The sequence below is a fragment of the Camelus bactrianus genome, chromosome 18, assembly GCF_048773025.1.
Source record: "Camelus bactrianus isolate YW-2024 breed Bactrian camel chromosome 18, ASM4877302v1, whole genome shotgun sequence".
NCBI classification, from domain to species: domain Eukaryota; kingdom Metazoa; phylum Chordata; class Mammalia; order Artiodactyla; family Camelidae; genus Camelus; species Camelus bactrianus.
This window is the reverse complement of record NC_133556.1, coordinates 18825765-18852578: the sequence shown is the minus strand read 5'-3', so window position 1 is coordinate 18852578 and position 26814 is coordinate 18825765. Positions and strand designations below refer to the sequence as shown.

The 26814-nt window shown below is 46.4% G+C and overlaps 1 protein-coding gene across 2 annotated transcripts in view; it reads left to right on the top strand.

Annotated features, from left to right (window-relative positions):
- OTOA (otoancorin) overlaps window positions 1-26814 on the top strand; it is a 47659-nt gene continuing 20845 nt past the window's right edge. The window contains exons 1-19 of one of the 2 annotated variants that reach the window (XM_074345420.1): window positions 1-91; window positions 428-456; window positions 549-579; window positions 696-723; window positions 2296-2383; window positions 4799-4930; window positions 7721-7956; window positions 8807-8910; window positions 10728-10828; window positions 12630-12769; window positions 14792-14915; window positions 17197-17412; window positions 19137-19304; window positions 20076-20216; window positions 21865-21923; window positions 22090-22207; window positions 23190-23263; window positions 24904-25039; window positions 26030-26220. In XM_074345420.1, the coding sequence (XP_074201521.1) occupies window positions 1-91; window positions 428-456; window positions 549-579; window positions 696-723; window positions 2296-2383; window positions 4799-4930; window positions 7721-7956; window positions 8807-8910; window positions 10728-10828; window positions 12630-12769; window positions 14792-14915; window positions 17197-17412; window positions 19137-19304; window positions 20076-20216; window positions 21865-21923; window positions 22090-22207; window positions 23190-23263; window positions 24904-25039; window positions 26030-26220 (2207 nt within the window). Of the gene's footprint in view, window positions 92-427; window positions 457-548; window positions 580-695; window positions 724-2295; window positions 2384-4798; window positions 4931-7720; window positions 7957-8806; window positions 8911-10727; window positions 10829-12629; window positions 12815-14791; window positions 14916-17196; window positions 17413-19136; window positions 19305-20075; window positions 20217-21864; window positions 21924-22089; window positions 22208-23189; window positions 23264-24903; window positions 25040-26029; window positions 26221-26814 lie in introns of both variants that reach the window. The other variant, XM_074345419.1, reaches the window with a different exon arrangement.

The following is a 26814-nucleotide window of genomic DNA, read 5'->3' as shown; positions in this document are numbered from 1 at the left end:
ATGTCTCAGGAACCTAGGACACACTCTCTTTTGCTGTTCCTCTTTCTGAGCCATGGAGTGGCAAGTCATAGAATTCAGGATTCCCAGCAGGGTAAGTCCTGGGGGAGGAATCATCTGTCATGGTTTCCACACATCTTAGGGAATGGAGTGGGGTTAGATCAACTTAGGTATGTGTTGCCGTAAAGAGTTTTAGGATGTGTGCCTGCCTGTGTGCGTGTGTACCCATGTATATGTAGAATTTTCAGGATTATTCTAAAAGGATTTCCCAAACCAAGGTTTTCTCACACTGGTACATACAGGCACAAATATCATTAAAATTTACTAAAATTATTTCCTTCATGAATGGCCTTTCTGTGAGGGGGGGGATCTTTTCTTAAGCCATATTTGTATTTTTATTCTATTGATACATTTAATGGCTTTGTTGCAGATTTGCATCCACTGTTGAAAAAAATGGCGGTGAGTATTGCATTTTCTTTTAAACAACATCCCCTCTGCTCCAACTGCCAACTTTTGGCTGCTATACTTGGTGTAATCTCTTTGCCTTTCAGGAAGAAATAATAGATGGAAGCTACCTGAATGGTAATGTCCCCACTGTCCCTCCCTTGTTGCTTCTAAGAATTTCAAGCAGAATGCACATATGATCCCTCTGGAATGATTCCTTTTTAAGTTGTCTTTTCATTTTATTTCCATTGTAGCATTGCTGGATCTCATACAGTTTCAAAGGTAACCCACCTTAAAGGGGAGGGGAAGGGATGGCATAGATTAAAAAAAAAAAAAGTTCCTAATGGAAGTCTCTTAATCATAAGAAGTAATATGTACTCATTATGAAAAATATCACCCAAAGCACAAGTGTTTTAAAATAGATACGTTTGTTCCACAAAATTTTAGCGCTCTCTGCTCTAGTACAAGAGCTAACATTTACTGAGTACTTACTACATAGCAGGTACCATTCTCTTATTTTTAGTTATTTATTTTTAGTGGAGGTACCGAGGATTGAACCCAGGACCTTGTGCGTGCTAAGCACATGCTCCACCACTGAGCTGTACCCTCCCCACATAGATACTATTCTAAGTGCTTTGTGCATAGAAACACATGTGATCCTCACATGGTCCTCGTGTTATCACACTAGAGAGAAGAAGGAAACAGAAGCCTGGGGAGGTGAATTAAGGTCACACGGCTGGGAAGTGGTGGAGCCCAGAGTGTGTATCCAGCAGCCTGGCTCCAGGGCTCACTGTCGCTCTATACGCTGCATACAGGCTGGCGTTAGATGCTGAGGATCTGGGGCACGGCACTAGACAGTGTTGTGGAAAGACAAATATTAACAGATAATTCGAATAGAACAAGGACTATGAAGGAGAAATAGGAGCCTTGAAGCCCCACTGACAGGAGCGCTCAATTATTAAATTGAAAGACCCCCATAAACACTCTTCTCTCCAGGGTAACTCCAGTTGATAGTTTTGGATATATTCTTTCAGGCTAAAATTTTTATCTATCTATTTATTTATAACAGAAATGGGATTATAGAAGGCCTAATTGTTTAAGGCAGGAGGATTTATCTGGAGCCAATTACTCCATCACAGCTAGACGCAAAAGTCCAACTCATTCCTTTTTCCTTGGTGAGCGGCGTTCCATCGAATGGACAGAGCATCTGTTTAACCTCTCACCTGTTGTTGGACGTTTGAGTTGCTTCCAATTTTTGGCTGTTCTGAGGGGAAAATGTGCATTTTCTATGTGTTGGGCACTGTTGTAAGCACTTTACCCGTGTGAAGAAATTTAATTCTCACAATTGTTAGCTGTGCTGCATAGAAAGGGAAACCAAGGCACAGGAACATTCAGTTAACTGCCTCAGGCCACACAGTCAAGTGGTGGTGGAGCCAGGTCTCAAGTCCCGGCTTTGAGCCCACACTCTTGACTCTGCTATTCTGGCCTCTTACGGTTAAAAAAACAGCATCTGTTTTTTAAACTCAGTAGAGTAAGGAAGCCTTTCCAAGTCAACCTGGATTGATTGCAGTTAATCTGAGAGGATTGTTGTGGGAATTAGACTGTAGGTTACAGCTCCGAAAGCGATCATTGTCTTTGAGACGATGGTGTTCAGGCAGACTCCTCGAGTTGGAAACTCCCCCACACTGTGCAAGGCAATAAATCTCCTGCCCTCAAGCACAGACTTCTTAGCATCCTGCCCGTTCCCACTACCTTCTTTGAACTTCGGTCCCCTGAGCACTCAGCTAGTCGGGGAACCACTCACCATCGGGGACCCTGTCATCACAACCTTCTTCTGTCTGTCTTCCGCTGAAGCTCCCATGTGTGGACGGCAGACCTTTCCCACAGAGTCCTGGCCTATCTGAACTCACGGAATGTTCCCTTCACCATCCTCAGCCTGCAGGTGTGTATCTGAGACCCAAGCCTATGTTCTCCTCTCAGTGCACAGGGATTGCAAAGCCAGGGGCCAGGTAAGATGGAGAAGTGGGCTGGGTAGAGAGCTAGTCTTCACTTCCACAAAGAAACATGTTCTGTCCAGTTTTTCTTGCAACAGGATACAAGCTCTTTGGTCTGTCTTTCATTTTCCCACCTTGGATGGAGATGTGGTATATCAGGGTACAGGCTGAGCTGCTGTAACAAAGAGGCCCCAAATTACAGCAGCTTAAACAATTTAGTTTATTTTTATCTCATGTAATAGTCCAGAGCCAGGTGGGAGACCCAGAGAGTTAGTTAGTGGCAGCTGCATTTCAAAAGGCCATCGAGGGGCCCTGGTTCCTTCTATCCTGTTGCTTTGCCATCGTCTAGGGACGTCGTGCACATAGCTGAGACAGCACGGCCATTCTCCAACCCAGGGGAGGGCGCGGTGGGAAAGGGGAAGTGAAGGGCGAGCAGCTTCTCTTGAAGGCTGTGACCTGCAAGTTGCACATTTCCTCCTGTTCGTGTTTCGTTGGTTCGCAGTCCACAGTCACGGACTTTCCGAGAGGCCATGTACCTGGCTAAAACCTGGGAGATTCTATTGCTAAAAGGAATTACAGGAGAGTGGATTTTGGGGTATAATTATCAGTCTGTCAATCATGGGCCCCCCCAAATATTGCTCTTTCTTCCCTTTGAACTCTACTGTAAGAAAAAAACTAGCACAAGCATGTAAATAGATGGCAATGGCTATTTGCCATAGGGAGCAACAGGGCATGGTGGGGACTGCGGCAAACTGGGCAGCACGTGCCTCATCAGCATGCTTATCAGCTCCAAGTGCTATGTTGTGCCTTTACCAAGATGCTGTGAATAGCACAGAAAGCGGAGAGAATATTCTTTCAGAATTCAAAGATCATTATCTAATGCAGCAAAGAAATCATGTCAATGATGAGTGAAGTTCTGACATATATCTCTGTTATTTCAGTTTTTATTTACTTTATAATGAAAATGAAAGTGTCAGCCAACACTCAGGCTGAGAACTGCACTCAGATTGCTGATTGTTAACCATTTACCAGGACACCCACTAGCTGGAGGTGGCTGTTGGCCTCACGGCATCTGCCTTCTTTGTCCTGTTCATCGGTCTGTGCAGCTTAGAAAGAAGTGAGGCTTGCTCCTTCTCTCCCGAGCTGTGGGGTTTCTCATGAAATGTGTATATTTTAACCTGATCAGAAGCTATACTACCTCTCTTTTTATTTGCATATCTATTTATTTAGTCAATATCTACTTATCCAGCCTCTATTCTCTGCTAGGCACAGTTCTAGACACTGGAGACTCAGAAGAGCAAGGCAGGTACCCACGTGGACCATTCATTCTAGGGGGAGAGACACTGAGTAAACAACTGTTCAACTCAGGACAGAGAATAATGGTTGGCACTTACTGACCACCTGCTATGAGCTAGGCGCCGTTGAGAACACCTTACACACTCATTTACTACTCACGACCCAGAATTCATCCTTACTTACCAAGTGAGTTTGATTGTTGTTCTTATCTTTCAGCTGAGAAAACTGAGGCCCAGAGGTAGTGTTGTCCATTTAGCAAATGTAAATACAGGATGCCCAGTTAAATTTGACTTGCAGATGAACAATGAATACTTTTTTTTTAGTGTAAGTATGTTCCACGCAATATTTGAGATGTACTTATGCTAAAAATTATCCATTGTTTATCAGCAATTCAAATTTAACTGGGCATCCTGTGTTCTATCTAGCAATCCTAGTTAAGGAACTTGTCTTAGCCTGCACAGCTAGTTAGTGTCAAGGCGGGGATTTGCACATGGATTATCTGGCTCTAGAGCTCACCTTTTGTCCACAATGTCATGCTATTCTGCCTTTCTCGAGCACCTCTATTTAAGGAAGGTTTAGAAAAAGATCCCCCCAGAAGCAGAGGAAATCTCTCCTAGGAGAGGCTGCTGGCCTCTGCTCCTCACCCTGGAGCAGATGCCACGAGTTCATGCTGCCTAAATTTTGGTCCTGTGCTGGTGGTCTGGGGCATGGGAGGGGGTTTTTAAGCCGTGTGCATCTGAGTGTAGTAAACTTTCTGGATAGAGCCCAGCTGCTTAGGACTTAAAACCTCAATCACCTGCAAGGATTATTACAAGGAAGGGGATGTGTGCTCAGTGGTGCCATGTCTTTGTGTTTTCCAAGAGAAGTTGGAAATCTGGATTTTTGGGAGGAATCCCCTGAATTATAAATGTTGACAGCGAATAAAAAACTCTGGAGCCAACTCAACCAAACAGGTGTGAAGGCTGCCAGCTTGCGGTCTCCACGGGGAATTGCTTGGCTGGGCTGCTGGCCGTGGTGCTGACCACGTGCTCCTGTCCTCACTGACTCTCCCAACATTCCATATCCAGGCAGCCATGGAAAATCACCTGAAGCAGCGTTTGTACGAGCCCCAGAAGCTGCTGGAGGACCTGAGGCAAACAGATGCTCAGCAATTCCACACCGCCATGAAGTGCCTGTTAGAAGACAAGAAGGACCGCATGGTAAGGCAGTCTTGGCTTCCCGGGAGTAGGGGGAGGAGTCCAGGGCCAGTTGGTGTTTGTTGAGTTGAATGGAATTGAGCCTGACTTCCTTATCTCTTCCTCCCTCCTTCGTCCTCTGCAAAGTCCCTGGGAGTTTTGGGACTTAGGTTTTCTCTCCTACTTTCTCCAAAGTTCAGTTGAACAGCCTTATTCTGTGCGTATCAAGAAATGAGGGATGCTGAGGAGCTCCAATAGTTTGGTTTGCTAAACATCCATAAGTGATTATTGTGCACCAGAGATGCAAGACTGCCCCTGCCCTCAGGGAGCTTATGGTCCAGAGGAGGCAGAAAGCAGAAACAGGAAATTTCCACAAAATGAGGTTGATGATGTAAGAACAGAGTAAGGCCTCTAAGACCCGGAGAACCCTTTGAACCCATGCAGTTGAACCATTTAAATACTTTAATAATCACAGACTTATTTTAATGTCTGTTATTAAAATACACATGAAATCTGTGAGCTTGGTGGAGACGTAATGTTTCCTTTTGAAATGGATTTGTTTTAAGAAGGGTCAGTTTAAAGTAAAAACATGAACTAAATAATCATAAAGGCAATGCAAAAATATGGCAAAAATGAGGATGATGGTCTATGAAAATGATACTGATTAATGTTTATTGAGGGTTTATTATGTGTCAGGTATTATCCTAAGGGAATAATCAGCAAGTGGTTTCTGTAAAGGGCCCAACAGCAAATATTTGAGGCTTTGCAGGCCATACGATCTCTCACAGCTACTCTACTCGGCCGTTGTAATGTCAAAGCAGCCATAGATGACTGGGAAATGAAAGAGTGTGGATGTGTTCCAATAAAACTTTATTCACAAAAACAGGCAGTGGGCCATATTTGGCCTGTGGGTTAGATTTGCCAACTGTCCTAGGGGTTTAACATGCCAGGAAATATCGGATTGTCTCCAGGACCTTCTGAAATAAGGATAATTAGAATCTTACCATTTCAACGTTCAGATGAGGAAACAGGCTTGGAGAGGCTGAGTGCGTAACCTTGGGTTACACAGCTTGGAAGTGGCAAACCTGAGGGGGGAACCTAGGGGGGACCAGCTGTGAGCCCTCTGGCATCGCCCATGGGCTCCTTCTCAGAATAATGTTAAAATCTATTAAAATGAAATACAAAAGATGACAAAAGAAGCTGATTCTATTGGAAGACATTTATCAAAATACATAAGACCAAGTTGGGGTACAGTAATTTCTCTGTTTCTGTAACACATCCAATAACAAAATTTAGCTTCTGTAATTCTGAGGAAGTGTTGAGTGTGATTTCAAGACATTTGCAACAACTGTAGTATGTTATGAAAGTGTGTGATTTCTGGTGGCGACACATCAAAGGTTCTTCTGCCACCTGGCCAGCTTGCTGCCTACGTACGTTCATCCCTGAAGGAGATGCCGGGGGGCAGCTCCACAGCAGTGGGAAGGAGGATGCAGCTTCTCCCCAGTGCTCACAGATGCTCTAATGCTATTCATTGAGCCCCTAAGTTACACTCTTAGCCCCTGCACTGTTGAGCCCCGACCGGAAATGGCTGAAGTCAGGAAACACTTGGTCATGGCTGGAGGTGTGGGCTTGGACTTGTCAGATCCCAGCTCCGTGCAGGTCTGGGCAGGTTGCCCATTCTCTCTCTTGTTCTCGTCCCCTGTGGCACTGAGTTATTACACCATACGATGCTTGCTGAGTGTTCACTTGGTACCAGGCACTCTCCATTCATGATCTCATTCAATTCTGATAGAAATCTAAGAGGTAGGCACTGATTTTATCTCCATTCAAAAGGAAGAAACTGAGACTTAAAAAAGATAGGTGATTTGCTCAAGGACCCACACATGTATAAGTGGAGGACCTGGGATTTGAACCTGGGGATGTCTGACCCTCCGACTTACGGGGCTTAACCTATAGGACTGTTGTGAGAATTACAGGAGTCAGTGCATGTTCCCTCCTTGCCTGGCACAGTGGCTCATGTGTAGTCCACACTCAGTAAATTGTGACTGTTATTTTCAGAGGATGTGTTGCTTGAAGGATAGAGTGTGTCAAGTCAGATTGTGCCCAAACCCTGTCAGCAGTCGGGAATCTGTGGTTCAAAGGATTCATTCATTCATTCATTCAAACAGGCCACATTTCAGTGTCTTCTAGGTACCAGGCATTCTCCTAGCACATGGCTTGGGCCTCAGGACTTTCCTGGCTCAACCCCAGCTGCACACTGGAATCACCAGAGACCAATTAAGTCAGACTCTAAATGGTGGTGCAGGGGATCACCTCCTTAGTGGTTCTGATGTGCAGCCAGGGTCGAGATCCATTGGCTTGGAGGAAAGACAGGCCCATAAGCATCTCTAATGCATCATGGAATTTGGTTCAAGATGCTTTTGGGAGCCCAGAGGGGAGGGAGATTTGACCTGACCAAAGTAAGAGGACATCAAAGAAGACTTCACCAATTAAATGACAACTGAGCTTGGCCTTAAAAGGATCAGCTGGATTTTGCTGGGAGAAGGAGGTGGGGAGGGGACTCCAGCTAGAGCAAGGGCCTGAGGTGTGGTGGTCATGGTGTATCTGGAGAGAGAGAAGGTGCCTAGTGTGGATGAAGCAGGTGGAGGCCTTGACTTTGTTCTGGAGGTGATGGAAAGTTCTAGAAGTTTTGACATCACAGCATGGTATTTAATAGTGGTCCTGAATTTCACCACTGCTGCTAAGTTTCACCACCAGGGCTTCCAAATCGAGAGGCAGCTCTCTAGACAACCCTAACTCCTATCCTTCCCTTAGGAGCTGGATGACATCGTTATTGACGTGGCAGAGGTTCGGAAACAAGCCTTGCAGAGCCCGGGGGTGAACCGCAGCCTATTTCTCATCACGCTGGAGAGGTGTTTCCAGGTGCTGAACCCCCTGGAGTGTGTGGAGATCCTGAGTAGGGTGCTGAGGGGGTCCTCAGGCCGCTTCCTGCAGCCGGACATCGTTGAGAGGCTCCCCCGAGACCTGCGTGAGGACGCCTTCAAGAACCTGTGAGTACCCGCCCCTGCCTCCCCCGCTTGGAGACATCATGCCAGTTGGGAGAGGCCAGGCACAAAGGTGACATACTATATGATGGCATTTATCTGAGCTATCCAGAAGAGGCAAATCCACGGAGATAGAAAGTAGATTAGTGGTTTCTAGCAGTTGGGGTGACAAGAAGTTCAGGGGTGATAGCTAAAAGGTATGGGTTTTTTTTTTTTGAGGTACTTAAAATGTTCTACAATTGACTGTGGTAATGGCTGCACAATTCTGTGATTATACTGAAAAGCATTGAATTGTACACTATTTTATTTTTATTTTTTTGGCTCCCAGGTCTTTAATTAGGGGCTTGGGAGGGGCAGGCTGTCCACTGGAGGTGGCTGGGAGGAGAGGTCTCTGCAGCAGTATACACTTCATTTTTATTTATTTAAAATTTATTTTTTTATTTTTTGGGGGAGGTAATTAGATTGATTTATTTACTTATTGTAATGGAGATACTGGGGTTTGAACCCAGGACCTTTGCATGTGAAGCATGCACTCCACCACTGAACTATACCCTCCCCTCAAACTGTATGCCTTAATTGGGCAAATTTTATGGTATATGAATTATATCTGAATAAAGCTGTTACCAAAAAATAATAAAATAAAAAACTGACCAAGTGGTGAGGAGTGGGGACCACTCTTTGGAAGGTATTTAACCGTAATGAGAAGAGGAGAAATGGGAAAACAGATATATCCAGCAAGAGAGTGGGAAGGGCTTTTAACCGAAGACAGCTTTGTGTACCTTGGCTGTTTTGACCCAGCCTTGAGGCAGCTGTCATCTGTTCGTTCCCTAACTGATGCCATGTTTGTGTCATTCAGATCTGCGGTATTCAAAGATCTCTACGACCAAACCTCGGCGCATTCCCAGAAAGCTCTTTATTCCTGGATGACTGGGATCTTGCAGACATCCTCCAATTTCACTGGTGAGCCCATGCTTTGAGTGGGGGACCCTTCTGAGGGGGAGTCCATCCTTCAGAGAGGTGCTTCATCTCAGAAGATACGGATTTGATTTAATTGTCCCTCATAATTTTTACCTCCCTCAACGTCTGAAAAGGATTTGATGTGGCTTGTGGAGTCAAACACACACCCCATTTCATCGATGCGTTTTTCACGCTCTGAAGTCTCTGCAGGAAGGATCATCTGTATCTCACCATCAATGTCCTAGTTTCTTAGTGGAAGGTAAATCATGACAGCATTCCTTCCAGGCAGAGGAAGCAGCAAATACAAAGGCCCTGAGGTGGGAATGAGCTTGGTGTGTGTGTGAAACTTAGAAAATGCCTGTGGGGTTGGAGTGTAGCGGGTGCCAATCAATCCTTTTCCTGGAATTAAGCTCTGAGATTTGTATAGAAGAGGCATTATACAACGGAATAATCAATGTCTTCAATGCCCAGCAGAACTCCCTCTGCCTGATGAATAATTAGGGCCTCCAGGAATCTGAATCTCACACTGTGTAACCCTGAGAAAGTCACCCAACCTCTAGAAGTCCTTATTGCCAGGATTTTTTTTTTTTTTTGGTGACGGGGAGGTAGTTAGATTTATTTATTTACTTTAATGGAGGTATTAGAGATTGAACCCACACCCCCTGGAACCTCCTGCATGCTAAGTACGAGCTCTACCACTGAGCTATATACCCTGCTCCCTTTTTAAATTAAAAAAGAAAAATTTCCCCCGTTAATGGAGGCACTGAAGATTGAACCCAGGACCTCCTGCATGCTAGACATGCACTCTACCACTGAGCTACACCCTCCCCACTGCCAGAATTCGGAGACAGATGCTCCTAAAATTCTTGTATGTTTCATTATTAAATCAAAGTGAATAAAGATAAATTTGGGCTTTAAACTTTTTTTTTTTTCATGAAGTTCCTTGAGATAGCTGGAAATACTTTGGACGTCAAAACTATCCCAAGTTTGAGGATGGTTGGTGACTACACTACAGGGTGACTGGGTCGCTGAACTCTAACAGTGCTGTTGTGGGTAAAAGTCTTACTGAAGGATTGGAAGGTCATGGCTGCCAATTCTAACTCAATGAAACTTGAAGTTGGATCCTGGTCATGACGGTTCTCGAAGCCCTGCTGACATTCACTGAGTGGGAGTTTCAAATTTCCCAGAGAGCCCTCTGGGAATTCAGATAAGGGAGGCAGTCCTGCGGGCTAAAGAGATGAGAGAAGACTTTAGGGAAGAGAAAATATTTGAGCTCAATTTTTAAGGTAGGGTTTAGAAGCAAAAGGGTTAGGGGAAAGGCATCCAAGCTGATGAGAAGGACCCAGCCAAGAGAGCAAAGATTTGTACAACATCTGGGATGCCTACCAGGAAGGACGAATGGTTTAGTTTGGCTCATGTACAGGAACATGATGATAATCAATAAGGAAGATAATAATTGTTACTGGTAGTAATAAAAGAGTCCAATATATTTCAGGTTGGTAACTAAATAAACTAAAAATGAAACTACATTTAAGTATTAAAAATAATCTGAATTTCTAACAAGTTCCCAGGAGGCGCTGAGGCTGCCAGTCTAAGGGCCACACCATTGAGTAACAAAGCGGTGGGCACCTGTCATTGCCTGTGTATAGCATAGCATCTCATAGGGAGAGGCTCTCAAAAAGTGGTTGTTGAATGAGTTAATGAATGCAAAAAGGAGGTGCTGACGTCAAGATCAAAAGATGCTTTTGACTATCACATACCAGTGCACAGACTTTTATTTAATTATTTACTCATTTATCCATTCATTAATTTTTTTGCAGATGACTCTGTTTCATGGGTCAGTGCAGAAAACTTATGGATTCTGGGCAGATATATGGTTCACCTATCACTTGAAGAAATCATGAAAATTTGTCCCAGAGAAGTAAGTTGGAAAAGTACATTTACATGTTCCCATCACAAATACATCTGGGGTAAGGTGTGTTCTCTCATGTTCATCCAGCCAGTCAAGGTGCCCTGGAAATTGGACACCCTGCCTCAGCTAAATATATCTTGAACATCTAAAGGAAACACTTGGAATAAAGTCTCAAGCAGTCAGTCATTGGACTGTGTTCTAGTGTAGAAGAGCTAAGAAAAGAAAAAGAATTATGGACAACTAAGATAGCTCTGATGTGAACAAACATGATCCAAAGAGAATGCTGGCTGTGAACAAAAAATCATTTAAGGGTAATTTTGTGCTTCAGAAAGGGCAAGGACATTAGCTATACAGTTTCTAGTCCTTGGAAGCTCGAACCTAAATGAAAAGCAACATGGATGAATAGCTACTCCTATTTATGGTTACGTTTATTGATAGCTACTTCAGCATGAGCAGTGATTGGATTTCAGCTCGAGTTTACAGTGGAGAAATGTACATATTCAAGGTTACTGTCTCTCTCCTACTGACGCTGGCCCGGTGACACTAAAATCCCTTGAGTAGCATGGTTCTGGAATGCAGCCTCCTAAGAGTGTTGCCAACAGGGAGGCATTCATTAAGAGTTTGGGGCTTGCCTCCAGTTTTTATCATATGTGCCCTGACTTTCTCCTGGCCAGCTTGTGCAAGGACCGGTTGACCCAACAGTATCTGGCTGTTATGAAACCACAGAGGCAGACCTGGGTTCCTCTTTTCACCTAGGAGGCTGGGACTGTTTCAGATGTCTCTCAATTTTATAACCCTCAAGCATAAAATGGATTAAACTTCCACTTTACTCTCCCAAATTTGGGTGAATTTTAGGAAGTCAATAGAGTTTCAATCTTCTTTTAATAGTTTTAGACCAGTGGTTTTTTTTTGGGGGGGGGTAATTAAGTTCACTTATGTATTCACTTATGGAGGCAGTGGGCATTGAACCCAGGACCTTGTGCATGCTAGGCACACAATCTACCACTGAGCTATACCCTCCACTACATAGAGGTTCAATTCTTAGGAAACTGGGCCCCTTGCGGGGAATTTCTGAGATCAAGAGGCCATTAGCAACATTTCTTCATCTTCTAAAAATGTAGAGGAAGGAGGTAAAGCCACAGAGTACCAACACTAAGAGGGAATTTTATATTTATATGGACGAAGAGTACGCTCCACGAGGGAGAGACAACTTTATGAGTCCTTTAAGCACAGAATACCAGTGCGTTGGAATACAGGAGACCTCGGTGTGACACTCTTGGACACACAGGCAAAAAGTGAACAAGAGTAGAAAGAATTTGAATAGCATATTATATATATTTACATAACCTAGGCGTGTTATATATTATGTAAATATATTTCCATATATATTATATACATATATGCAATTTTGTTATCTTACAAAGAGAACACACACTTTTTTATTACCTGAGGGTCATTTGTAAACTGATACACCTATGAAAAAATTCTGATTCCCCAAAGCAAACAATTTGTGGGTCACATTCTCTGACCTCAGTAAGACAAATCTACAAATAAATGTACATATATTAGCTTTAAAAAAGTTCAGTTGCTCAGATATTAAAAAAAAAAAAAACTTTCCTAAATAACAATTGGATCAAAGAAGAAACCAAAGCAGCAGTTAGCGGCCGTTAAGAAACCAATGGCGAGGAGAAACGCGCATCTCCAAGTGTTGGGGGCGGGGCAGCACAGGACCCCCCACCCCCACCCCAGGGTGGAGCGGCAAGGGGCCACTGCAGCCCTCCTCACTGCGCTTCCTGTCTCTGTCCCCCAGATTGGGCTGTTTATCAGCTATGACAATGCCACCAAGCAGCTGGACACGGTTTATGACATCACGCCTGAACTGGCCCAGGCGTTTCTGGAGAAAATCAGCTCCTCCAGCTTTGACATGAGGAACACCTCTACCATCCACAGGCAAGGGGCGGGGATCTCTGGGCCCTCAGAGCTGTTCCCCAGGATGTGATCTAAGCATCGGCTTCCTCTGAGCAGCAGGGGAAGGAGGTGGCTGGTCCACGTCCTACGTCTCTGTGCATGTGAGGGAGGTGTTTCACCAAAGAGACCCCTTTAAAGAGGTTATGAAGTAGGGAAGAAAACAAATGCTTTTTTAAGCATCTCCTATGTGCCAGACACTTATGCAGTCTTAGCAAGTGCTAAGATTCTAGCTCTGAGCATGGAAATGGAGCATTTTTAACACTCCTCCTTTCCAAGGTAAATGTGTAATTTCCATTGGGTTGGGTTGAGTATTGGAAATAGCTTGGGGGTCCCCGTATTTGTGAACCTCTTTTTATCTAGACTCTAGGTGGGGAGCCCTGGGATGGGATCAGCTCTAGCATTTAGTGATTGTAACTTGATCCCCCTGGAACCATTTCCAGCAGGGGAGGGCCAGGAGCTATGCTCCTGGTGACCCCAGAAAGGGCTTGAATGTCAGAAGTTGGGGTGTGCAGTAAGGAGGGGTGGTGAGCACTATTCACCCACCTTCTCTCCATCTCCTAGGGCTTTATTGTCAAGGTGCTTCCTCTGATATCACCATATTACCTTACATTTTTTCAAAGTCATTTGCAGAGAATATTCTTATATAAAATGATTCCACCTTCTTCCTCCATCCTTAGTAATTTTCACCCATTAGCATGGGTCCCATTTTTCTACGGTTACACAAAAAATAGCTTCGTGGTTAAGAACATGGGACCTGGAGCCAGACTTCCTGGGTCTAATCCTGGCTCTGCCACTTACAAGCTGTGTGATCTTGGCCGTGTTACTGCTCTTCTCTGTGCCTCCGTTTCCCCATCTGTAAAATGAGAGATAATAAGGTGCCTACCTCATTAAGATCCTCATAAAGATTAAGCACACCTGCACGTAGCAAGTGCTTAAGAAATACTAGTTACTCTTAACATGGTTATTAACATTCAGTCTTCACTTCCTCCGAGTCTTCTTTTCTTATCAGACATGCTTTCAAAGTCTTTTCCGGACCTGGTTGCTCTCCTGTGGTCATGTCTGAGTGTGTCAGTGCCTGATCATGCTCAACCACGGGGTCCAGCCTTGCTAAGTCAAGTAGATTTCATGCCAATGCTAAGAGCATCCACTGATGAGTAAGTGCTTAGTATCCACCAAGAAGTATGCTAAACAGTTGTGTCTCTTCTCATTTAACCCTCACAATACTCCTCATCCCTTCATTCATCGTATTAATTATGATGCGCTATGATGAACAAAGAAAATCTCCCCATTAAAAGCTTAGAGATGCAGGGTGACCCTGTACAGTAGTACAGAGTGTGCTCTGCACAACTGTGTGCCGCAACCTATCAGAGAAATTAATAACTTGCTGGAGGTCAGACATCTCATAGAGCTGGGCTTCAAACTCCAGTTGGCCTGAAGCTATGTTCTTAGCCATTAGATGTTGTGCTTCCAGCTAGATCCAGGGTTCAAATCCCATCTCTGCTCCTACATTGTTTTGCCTCCTGTCTATGTTTTTTCCCTTTTGAAGTCATCATTATCTAGGGATATTGGTTGTAAAGCATCCTGGAAATAAATCTCTGCCTCAGAGAATCCATCAGGGTGGACAAACTCTTTATCTCTGTATGAAAAATGGAGGTTTTTCTCTGGCTAAGTGAGCAGCATGCTTTCCTTGTGCCCCTTAATGGCCCAGGAAGAGATGGCATAGTTGGTTGGATCTAGATTTAAGGCCCAGCATCACTACTTGCCTTGAACAAGTCACCCTTGATCTCTTTGAGTCTCAGTTTGCCCTTCTGTGAAATGGGGCTAATGAGAGCATCTACCTTGCAGGGTTGTTGTGATGAGATAATGCAGGTAAAGGGCTCAGCACAGTACCTGGTACGAGGCAGCTGCTTTGACTGCGACTCTCTTGGGTCTAACTGGGGTGGTGCTGTGGTTGTGGCCTCTGGCTCTGCGCCCTCCACCAGCATCCCTTATCTTCTCACACAGGCTGGGGCTGCTGGTGTGTTTCTACGATGATCTGGAGTTGCTGGACGCTGCCATGGCCCGGGTCCTCCTTCACCAGATGATCAAGTGCAGCCACCTGAGGGGCTTCCAGGCTGGTGTTCAGAAGGTGCAGAAGGGCCCATAGCCTTGGCCTCAGTTTCACTAGCCGGAGAAATGGGAGAACCATCCTGCCTGGCCTTTGAGAGGAAACGCGCAGGGTTAATCAGGATCTAGGTCCAACCACAGCAGATGGTATCCCAAATACTGGGATGAGCTTAAAATGGGAAGAAACAACAAGAAACTGTAGGAAAAAAAGCTTGCATAGATCAAAATTCAGTGAGATCAGCCACCTCAAACTTAAATGTGCATACGGTTGCTTGGGCATCTTAAATGCAGATTTAAAGTCTGGGTGGGGCCGGAGACTGCATTTCTAGCAAGCTTCCAGGTGATACTGAGGCTGCTGGTCTGGTGACCATGCTTAGCACAGCAAGGAGATAAAACAGTGGTTCTCAAACCTGGTTCTATGTGAGTAACACGCCCCTTCTCCCAGGCTCCAACCCCAGAGATTCTTGTGTTATTGGTCTGGGGTGTGGCCTGGGTGTAGTATGTTTTAAAATCTCCTCTGATGATTCCAATGCAGTCAGAGTGGAGACTCCTGGATTAGGGTGTATTTATTGAGTTTCTGGACCAAAGGTTTGGACAAGTTGGTACATGTGAACTCTCATTTCCTTCCCCCATTCATCTCTCTCTCCTTTCTTCCCTTAAAGTCTTAATTCTGCCTGGCTTCTCTCATTTCGTTTTGTCTTTCTCAATTTTTGGCATGGGGGGGGGGAGGTGATTAGGTTTATTTATGTATTTATTTAATGGAGGGACTGGGGATCGAACCCAGGAGCTCAGCTAAGCATCTGCTCTACCACTGAGCTATCCCCTGCTCCCCGTCTTTCTCATTTTTTTTTAATTAAGAAGATGACATGCAAGCAGTATTCAAGAACAATTTTGGTAACTCCATCAATAATTCCACTGCAGTTTTTCACACATAACCATAAAATCCCCGGGCCCATTTGGCATTTGACATAATAGTCATTGTCTTGGTCCGTGCATGTTTTTGTTTTCCAGGAAAAGAATCCCCTCCAAGTAAGCTCAAGCAAAAATAAGAAAATAAATGTATTTTTAAGGCCACAAGGGTAGCTGTGACCAACAAAAAAGTCAGATACAATTAGATATGAGAGAACCCTTTGGAATCATCTAGGTCAGTGTTTCTTAAACCTGAGGGTGCCTCAGAATCGCCTGGAGGGCTTGTTAAAAGCAGCTTGGTAAAACACCCAGGTCCTGAGTCTCTGATTCTGGAGGGCCAGGGTGGAGCCTGAGAACCTGCATTGCTAACAGCATCCCAAGTGATGCTGATACTACTGGTGGAGGACCACACTTTGAGAACCACTGCTCTAGGCCTTTTGCAGATGTGGAAGGCGATCTCTACAGAAGGGAAGCAGCTGAACTTGGAGAAACCCAGGAGCGGTGACAGCTGTTTCTTTCACTTTACTCTGCTGCCCCCCAGTGGCCATTTTGGTATCGTCTGGAACGCTTGTGTGCGCTGGTCTGACGTGGATGTATATTGTTCATACAAATTCAGATGTTAAAACGTGAACCGTTCTCGTAGTTTTGGACAAAGGTCTTGTTACAACAAATGAGTTTATCACCTTTTTTTTTTAACTGGAAGCAGTTGGGAAACTCACTTGACTATAGCTGGACAGGCATATTATAAAAAAAAAAAAAAATTAACGGGATCACCGAAGTGTGAAAACGTGTCTGACATAATTTCAAATGAAAAATACAGAGCAAAACTTGCACTTCTGTTCATATCACAACTATGTAAATCTACATACTGTAGTTTATTTATAAAGTACATGTTTATAAAGGCATGAGAAGTCTTAGAAACATATATACCCAATTACTAATCATAGTAATTTTTTTGAGGCAGGATTTTCAGGAGGCCTTCACTTTCTTGTTACTGGTGAGAATGATGTTTACACAGATTATATATTATTATGAACCCCCCTGGATATTTCAGGAAAGAAAAATAGCCATAAAGACAGGATATAGAGTTCACGGTCACTAAAAGAAAGTAGATGCTCTGGGAGGGTGCTGGAGTCATGGGTGAAGAGGACACAGTTTCCTTCTGCCATGCTTTAAGGTTGATTTAATAACAAATTAATATTTAAATGAAGCACAAAGTGAATTCATGTCCTATGAAGATCAAGGCTAGAGGAGGTGGTATTCTCAGTGGGGCGACTCATGGTCTGGGCTTGGCAGGAGTCCCACTCCCTTTGATGGGGAAGGGTGGGATGAGGGGGCACCCCAGGGTATAGCCTGCTTGCTGCAGACCCTCATCCCAGCTTGCTCCCTCCTAGCTCAAAGCTGACCTCCTGGAAATCGCCACGGAGAACCAGACCCTCAACGAGACTCTGGGCTCTTTGTCGGATGCAGTTGTGGGCTTGACCCACAGTCAGCTGGAATCCCTCTCCCCCGAGGCTGTGCACAGCGCCATCTCCACCCTCAACCAGGTCTCGGGCTGGGCCAGGAGCCAGGTCATCATCTTGTCTGCCAAATACCTGGCCCAGGAGAAGGTCAGTTGGAGCTTTGAGCTCTATTTTAATGCCCTGAGACCCACGGGCCAGTTATACACACACACAGCGGGGGCTGCCAATCCATAAGAGCACAGTGCCAAGGAGGTCGACCTAGATTCGAGCCCTTGGTCTGCCAGTGACTAGCTGTGCGATACTGGAGAACTGACCTAATTTCTCTTTGCCTCAGTTCCCCTATTTGTAAGATGGGGATAACAGTAGCACCTATTTCCTAGGATTATGTGAGTCAGGACACAGGAAAAGATTGGAGCAGCCCAACCACGCATGGCGCAGATTACGCACTCCGTGAGGGTTAGCTGTCGCTGAGTTAGTCATTCCATCTTCCCCCAGCAACCCTGTAGGTCATTTTCCAGGTCATTCATGTGAGACACAGAGCATATAAGGGGATTATCAAGGCCACAAGAAAGGGTCAGAGCTGGGATTGAACCCGGGGCATCTGGCTTCAGAGCCTGCTTGCTTAACTCCCATGCTAACTACCTCGTGACGGTGCAATATCACTGCCCACCCATTCTTACTTTCTATCTCAAGGCCAAAGGAAGACCTTTCATCCTGTCCTTTCCAGACTCACGGTGACTTTATCTTGAAGGCTTTGCAGACCTTCTGTTTTGACTGGGGCCACCTGGGGCCACCCGGACATTTCTCTGTGAATTTGATTTTAGAGAGCTGTCTCGTTTCTCCCAGCCCTGGGCCACGTGGCTCCTTCCTAGTGTCCCAACTCTTTCTACAAAGAGGTGGGGTGACTTTTACTAAGAAGCCGGAGCTCAAAAGGTCTTGCCTTCTCTGGGGACAGTAACGGACTGTCCATTCTACAGAGAATAACTAAAGGAAACTACTCAACTGTTTTTTTTTGTAGAACCAAAGAATGCCCCTGATTATATTACATCTAGCATCTTCACTCCAGAGGCTGGCTGTCAGGGCTGATATCTGTTAGGGTGGCCAGCTGCAGTCATATTTATCATAAACTATCAGGCTCACATCCTGAAACACTTCATTTCAACTCAATGCTTCTGCATGAAGATAGATGAGTGTGGGGCTTTGCTATGTCAGATGCCTGTCAGGTGACATACTGAGGAAAGTGGGCTGTTTCAAGGCCCCATGAGAGGGGGTGGGCTGGGTAAGCTGAGAGCCCCATGACCTACTCGAAGTTTCTTGCCTGTTGTTGCCAACTTGGGCCTGATGTGATGTTCAGGTTTTTTTTTTTTTTTTTTAATAAAGCAGAAGCTCTAATCTGGATTTTTGTGGGATTCTTCCAACTTAAAAAAAAATAATTTTTCCAGCTTTTTTTTTTTTAAATTAGTGGAGGTACTGGGGATTGAATGCAGGACCTCGTGCATGCTGAGCCATTTCCCTCCCCCGCAGGGGTTCCTTCCATTTTCAAATGTTGTCAGCTAGTTCAAATTAAACACAGAAAAGCCCACTGCCTGGTCAGCTGTGGCGCATGGGTCACCACTTTGGGATAGTTGTACTGTGGCCTCGAATAGCATGGTAATTCCCCTAGCGGAGCAGTTACTCAGGGTCTCGTGTTTTGATACTTAACTCTCTTTCCTGATAGAGGGAGAGGGGGTCTGGGAGGGCAGCCTGTGCCGTGCTCACTGCGGTGCCCCAGCACCCATCCCGACACCCGGCATGCGGTGGGGCCTCGTAAATGTCCCAGAGGTGGAAGGTGGGAGCCGGGCCTCACCGTCTTCTCGGCCGGCGGCCCCCAGGTGCTGTCCTTCTACAACGTCAGCCAGATGGGCGTGCTGCTGGCCGGGGTCGGCACCCAGGCCTTCCACGCCATGGACCGCAGGGACCTCTCGCAGCTCCTGAGAAGCACCGTCTCCCTGCACGTGTCCGACCTGTCGCCTGCCCAGCGGCAGGGTGTCCTGAGCAAGGTGAGAGGAAGACGTTTGGTCCTCAGCCACGTGGCTCACCAAGTGTGTGCTTTTGGGGTTTTGTGTGGGCTGTGACTGTGGGTGGGGGTTGTTCTGAGCCTGGAGAACGCCTTCTCCTGATGCCCACCTTCCCTCCTGTCCCGAGAAGGCACCGGGGGTCACGCTGTAGTTTTCCCAGACCCTAGTGCTCTCTTACCTCCCCAGCCAGTCGAATCTGGAAACCATTTTTTTTTTCAGTTAGGTTTCTTGCTATAATAATGTTTTAGAAGCTCGTTTTTCAAATGTTAAAGTGAATCCTGAAGTCCCCACAGGGCTTGTGAAATCTCCTCCTTCCATGCTCCAAAGCCATGTCCATACTCTTCTTTCTCACTTGGCAGTGGTCTTCTGGGCGTCCTACTCTATCAGACTCACCCTGTCCGACGGCAAAATCTGTTAAGAAACCAAACCCAGAGGGCTTGGCCTAAAATAACAACACCTTGCAGATAGCTGTAGCACCTACGGTTAAATGAAAGAGTGTGGCTTTTGGAACAAGACACACTTGGGCTTGAATCTCATGTATCAGCTCTCAGCCCATTACTCATTAAGCCTCAGTTCTCTTACCTATAAATTGGGAATAAGAAGAGCCCCCCCCGACCACCACCTCCCTGGGTTGCTGAGCAGACCCGGTGGATTTCATTGCCCGTGAAGCACAGGACACAGCGCCCGGCCCTGACCCACAGTTCAGTGCACCTTGTCCGAGATCGTTACTGTGTTTCTTCTCACTCTTGGCAGATGATTGAAGCGGGAGATACCGCCTCAGGCATTGCGGAAATACAAGGGGCTTTCTTCAAGGAAGTGTCTCTCTTCGATTTAGGGCGGGAACCCCAATTCAACTCCGCAGTCCTGAAGGAAAAGGAGCTTCGGAGGAGTCAGGTACGACCTCGATGCCCGGAGATGGTGCCTGGATTTCTGACTGTCTTGTGGGAAAGGTCTGCTCTAAGGTTAATTTGGTAAAAGACACTGATTTGTGTGTGATTAAACCCAAGAGGCAGAACTGTGCAGTGTTAAGTTAGACGAAATACGAGTGTGAATTCAGGGGCTGCCGTCTACTAACTGTGGGCTCACGGCTTCTCTTCCTGCGGACTCGGTTCTTTCATGTGCAGAATGGGGATCACGTCTCACGAGAACAACACGTAAGAGCAGTTGTGACCCGGGTTATAAAATGCGGCCAGTGCTGGGGCCGCGTGGGAAGAGTTGCGCTGTGGACACCAGTGCGTGGCCTTGGAAACTTGCCCCAAATTGCTTCTCCTTCATTCACTCATCAGTGGGGCACCTGCCCACCAGGTGCCTGGTGCTGCGTGTGGTGCTGGTAGCGTAGAAGTGAACCAAACAGCGGGAAACCCCTGCCTCGGGGAGCTTCCATCCTAGCGAGGAAGACAGACAGCACGAAATTAGTGCTCTCTTAGATGGAAGATGACCCCTCCAGCCTGACCCACCCATCTGTGCCTACCCTGACCCCATTTAAGGGACCAGCTCACTGCCCTGCCCCACCTTGAGAGCTAGCAAGGGAACCTGTCACTTGTTTGTGCTCCCTTGTGCTGCATCACAAGTCCCAGCACAGCCCTGCCTGAATTTCTCATCTGGACTCTTATCAATTTCTATTGACTAAAGAGTCCAAGAACCCAGGTCAGTAACACAATTTGCCCCAACTGCGCATGCATGTAGTTATTTTTAGCTCTTTTTAGTTTTATTGTATTCTGTTGTTTGAGGAAGCATTTGTCCAGGCACAAGCACTCCAGCAGAGGGTCCCAGGTCCCAGGTCCCAGTCTGCCCTCAGATCCTGTGCCCAAGGAAATCTCTGGGGCCACACAGAGAACACCTGGAACTTGCCTCCCCTGCTGCTCCTTTCGCCTGGGTTCAGCTGCCACGTCACAGATGCCTCCGCCCAATGCCAGCTCGTAATCTAGTCTGGGGAATTACGTTCCAAGTTTCAGAGTCTACATAAATAGATGAATGTTGTGCTTGATCATGTTTGCAAGTTAGGTGTTCTGTAAAGCTACATTCCGTGAAACAAACGACCCCCCTTCCTACCAAGTCTTGGTCTCCTGGAGTGCCCGCCTGGGAGGGCTGGAGGGGATGCTGCTGTGAGCAGGAGTTACTTTACTGATGGAACTTCCTGGCTGGTCCTGGTCTATTCATCCCTCTATTTTGCTTCGTGGGGTGCTGTGTGTTCAAGGAACCAGCAGGTGGGCATGTAAATAGGGGCTACGGGGGGGGGTCCTCAACTGAGCAGAGGGCTTCTTAGAGCGCAGGGAGTAGACCTCCAGCCCTGCTGGCCTGGCTTTGTTCCTCATCCACCTCCTGGAGCACTGGGATCACCTAGGGTGTGAGCCTGTGGGCTTTGCAATACTGGACACCAGTTCAAATCCCAGCTCTGCTGCTTAGCAATTGTGTGGTCCTGGGTAAGTATCGAAGCCTCCATCTTTCCATCTGTAAAGTGGGAGCATGGTGTGCCTTCCCGACGGGACTCGTCACGATGAGTCAGCGCTCCCTCAACGCGGCAATCATCCTCTTCCCTCAGGCCTTGTTCCTGTATGAGCTTCTGTCAAAGACAACCGGGAGGCCAGAGGAGCTCCTGAGGTAGGAGCCTGGGGCTGGCGAGCCCTTGGAGTCTCCCTCCCGAGGAGCCTGATTTCCCTGGAGGGATAGTTGGACGGTGGGCCCGCCTGCAGCTGGGGTCAGGCCAGATCTGCCTTCTCTTGCTCTTCCTTGCCTCCCTCTTCCCTGCCCTCCTTTTGTTTTCCAGTTCAGGGCAGCTGGTCAAAGGCGTGACATGCTCCCATGTGGATGCCATGAGCGCAGACTCCTTTCTGGCTCATTTCCAGTATTTTGAGAACAACTTCTCTCTGCTCTCACCGTGTCAGGTACCATCGGAGCACTTCCCTGCTTCTAATCCTCTCTCCCTACCCCAGTTGCTGGGTGGATTAACTGCGGCGTCTTAAGAGATTCGAGCCAGGATTATCCCAATGCAAGTGATGACATGGGGCCAAAGATTGACCCAGGTTTTCTCCAATTTCTTTTTTAAAAGCTCCACAACCCCACATCTCTACAGGCAGAGTTTCAGCAGATTGGTTATTCCGTATGCAGCTTTGAACCTCCAAATACAGTTGGAAGGTGTACCATTTGCTTGTTCACAGTTATGCTCGCCTGGGACTGCAGGTCATACCCTCATCTAACCTTTCTGTCCTTCCCAGGGGTAGCTTGGAATGGAAGCAATTCTCTAGGAGCATTTGCTTTTCCATCTAAAACTTCATTTCTCAAACAGTTAAGGAGACTTTTTAACTCTGTGGGGAGATCAGGGGCAGTAACTGACTTTCACGGTATCTAAGTGAGTAAAAGCAGGCGTTGGAAATAGAGTTTGGACTACAGAGAAAGTCTGCTATTGACTTGGAGAGTTTTTGGTATAGATAAAACATCTACATGTAATTTAAAAAACACAAATGAGCTCATACTGTACACAGTATTCTGTTTAAATTTATGTCATACACACACACACACACACACACACACACACACAGTAAATCTATCTTATGGAAACAAGATAGTTGCATAGTACTCAGATGTATGCATATACCATGATTTAACCAGTCCCCGAATGAGGGCCATTGACTTTCTTGCAGTTGTGAATAAGCCTTCTCAGACTTAGATTTGTGTGTGCATTTTGTTATTGCCTCAGTTTCCTCATCCATAAACTGGGTGCAATGGCGGTACTTCCATCGTAGGGTGTTCTCTTTAAGTGAACATATATAAAGCACTCAGAAGAGTGTCTGACACACAGCAAAGCACAATCTGTGTTTGCTCTTATTATTATTGGGCTAAATTCCTAGAACCGCTTTAATCTTTCAGATTAACTGTTTGGCGTGGAAATACTGGGAAGTTTCCAGGGCCTCTATGCCGCCCTTCCTCTTGGCTGCACTCCCGTAAGTGAATGTCAGTCCCCCTTTCTGGCTCAGCAGTAAGATCAGCGAGAGTCTCTGAAGCCAAAGTGACTCTCTCCACCTGGCTTTTGGTGAAGAACCAGAGGCAGAGTGGAGCGTGCCTTCAACAGTCAAGTCCTAGAGAACCAGGATTTAAATTCTGAGCCCCACATCTATATTTCAGACAGATTTTCTGGCTTTTTCTTGTTATTTAAAAGCCAAAGCCAAAGCCAAAATAACCCCAGCCTGAATGAGCGAGTGCCGGTGAAGCAGGTCACATCTGGGCTCGCCTCACAGCTGTGCCCAGGCTCCAGGGGCATCAGAGCTGATGCAAGCAGTGAGGATTTCTTCTGGTGTGGGTGGGTGTTCAGGCCTGGGGGACAGCTCTGCTTTTAAAATATGGTCTGGATACTGTTTTTCTCTTTTCCTCTTTATTTCCCTCTCGCTTCTCTTGCTGCCATTGTCTTCATTCAATTAAAAAATTATTTATTGAGCACTTACTATGTACTAAATTCTCAGAGTTAAGTAAATTTTCCCCTTATGAGAACTTACAATCTCATGGAGGGAAAATAGACAAGCATGAAGCCACTTACAATATCAAGTAGATATTTGGTTGAAAGTGACAGAAACTTAACCTCAAACTAGCTTAGGCGCTAAAAGGTAATTCTGCGTTTGGGTAACTGGAAAGTCCAGGGATGGACTTCAGGCATGTCTGGATCCAGGGGCTCAAATGAGAAGGCCAGAGACGTAAGGGATGGTCAGATCAGGGAGGGCTTGTGTGATGCCCTGGGGGTGTTTTGCTGGTATTCTGGGGACCGATTTTTGTTTCAGAGAGATCATCATTTATTGCCTCCCAAAGGAGAAAAATTTAATTTCTCCCCAAGGAGAGAAATTACATGGAATAAGATTTTGTTGAGTAGGATTGAGCTTTGGTGGATCACAAATCATTGTAATAACTCAGATGTTTTCCCTACTTTCTCCCTCTTCCTGAACTAAGTTTCTTCCCCTTGGGGGCGATGTTGCCCCTGTGGAGAATATACAATCAAGAGCTGAGAGGAGAGTTCTGGGATGGAGTTGACGGAATTAAGAGTCATTTCTCTTGCTCTCTCCACTCTCTCCTTGTTTTTTCCCTCCCACTTTCAATTTTATTCTCTCTCTTTGTCTCTTTCTTCTTCTACTTTTTTATTTCCTTTCTCCTCATCTCTGCTCAACCTGTCCATCAGTCAACTTCCGTTTATGGAGATCCTAGTCTCTGATCAGGCTGCTGGGGCAGAGAAGAGGAGCATGATGGAAAGTTTGTTTCCCACTTATAGGAGAGGAGCATGATGGGAAGTTTATTTCCCACTTGTAGGAGAGGAGCATGATGGGAAGTTTATTTCCCACTTGTAGGAGAGGAGCATGATGGGAAGTTTGTTTCCCACTTGTAGGAGAGCATGGTGGGAAGTTTGTTTCCTGCCCTTAAAAGAGGAAAATGATGGGTAGGAGGTTTGCTACCTGCCCGAAGAAGCCAGAACATCCCAGGGGAGAACAGACATATAAGGAACACCCCTGTGATAAGCCCATGGGCATGCAGACCCTGATTTCGGGGGCAAATGCAGAGCAGGCACTGTTTTCCTTCCCCGGTTCTCCTCATCTCTCTCCAGGGCTCGCTACCTGGCTTCTGTCCCAGCCTCCCAGTGTGTGCCCTTTCTGATCAGCCTGGGGAAGAGTCAGCTGGACTCCTTGGTTTTAGATTCCCACAAAAAGAATTCTGTCCTCAGAAAAGTACAGCAGTGCCTGGTAAGGAAACTCTTCCTGGGGGACACTTTCACGGGTACCCCTTCCCCTCTGGGCATCTGTGGCCATCCTGGGGAGCCCCCGGGGGTCTGGCTGGGCTCTCATGCCTGTGGTGATGGCCAGAAGTCTGACTTGTGGGTCTCAAAGCTGGTTCTGATGCCTCGGGGTGGAACAGTCTTGACCACTGGTTCTAGAGATTGCCATTCCGGGACCTGAATGAGGGGAGTCTGCTCTGGAGGACTGGAATGAGCACAGTACACAGAGTCGGGGTTCTAGACACATCTCTGGCAGTGATCGCTTATGTGGCTTTGGGCAAGTCAGTTCCCCTCCCCAAGCCTCAGGCTCCTCATCTGTAAGATGGGTGCAGTAGCACTTCCTTCATAGAATTATTGGGGACATGAAATAGGTCATCTATTGTTTAGTGAAGGGCCCGAAGGGCACGCTGCCTTGGCATTAGCTGGCAGTCTCTTTATCTCGAAAAAGTGGATGATATTAGTTCTTACTTCTTATAGTCACTTTGAAGGTGAATGGATTGAGGCCTGGGAACCCTTAGAACAGTGCCTGGCACATAGCGAGCATCCAATAAATGTTAGCTATCTGTGTCATTTTGAGAAAGAGTTTTGAAGGCTTTCCAGTGCCATACAGACTTTGAAGTGCTGTTTCTATCACTGCTGTACCAGTATTATAATGGCCACTGAACTCTGGGGTATCCTCAGAGCAACAACAGTGAGACCACAGCCTCGTTGACTGAGCAATCATGATGCACCAAATCTTCCATGCCCCCTCCCCGCCTGCTGCCTTGGGGTCTCCCAGACTTCAGAGGCCAGTGTCCCTGGGGTACAGTCTGGCCCTGCACTGTCTGTATGAATCCGTGGCAGAGTAGGTGACTCAGATCCTGGAACTTTTACAAGTTTTGGGGTCAGGAAGTGTTTTAAGGGATCACGATCTTGAGCCCTGCGGTATCCTTCCGTCAGCTCCGTGTATCGGTTTCAGAACCACTCCGTTGCTGACGAGTACACTGTGGACATCCTGGGGAACTTGCTCTGTCACCTGCCGGCAGCCGTCATCCACCGTGGGGTGTCCCCCAGGGCCTGGGCCACCGCCCTGCGTGGCCTCAGAGACTGCCCAGACCTCAGTCCTGAGCAGAAGGCCGTGGTGAAGATCAGGCTCCTGGAAGAGCACGGGTGAGGTGGCCGGGGCTCGGCTCTGCAGGCTGGGTGGGCGGGTGTGCTGGCGAGGGGACCCCGCCCTGGCTCTCCTGCCTCAAAGCAGACAGTGTCTCCCACTTACGATGAAGTTAGACACTTCCGTTTATTCTGGAAACGTGACCTTTCTTCTTTTGGCCTCAAATTCCCCGTCAAATGAGAACAGCCGCTGCTCTGCAGGCCTCACGTGGTTGTGACCAGTACATCTTGGCATGTGGAAAGGGAAAGAGTCATGAAAAAATGGTGCTTTGCAAATGCAAGGAGATATTATTTTTCGTTGTGAAACAACACTGCCAATAATAATAATGCAAATAATCGCGGTGCTGTCAGCTCTGGGTGAGTGAGAGCTCTCTGGGGGGAAAACAGAGCTGTTCTTTCCCATGCAGAGTTTTCTAGAGTTAAGTCAGATATTTGAACAGGGCTTAGCCATCAGTCAACAGTTAGCCAACAAACGATTTGGGGGTAATTAATGTCCCAGGCACTTTCTATCACACAGAGTTAAAGAGCTGGGACTTGGGAGCCTGACTCTTCGGGTTAAAATTTTGTTTCTATCATCTGCTGTCTGTGTGACCT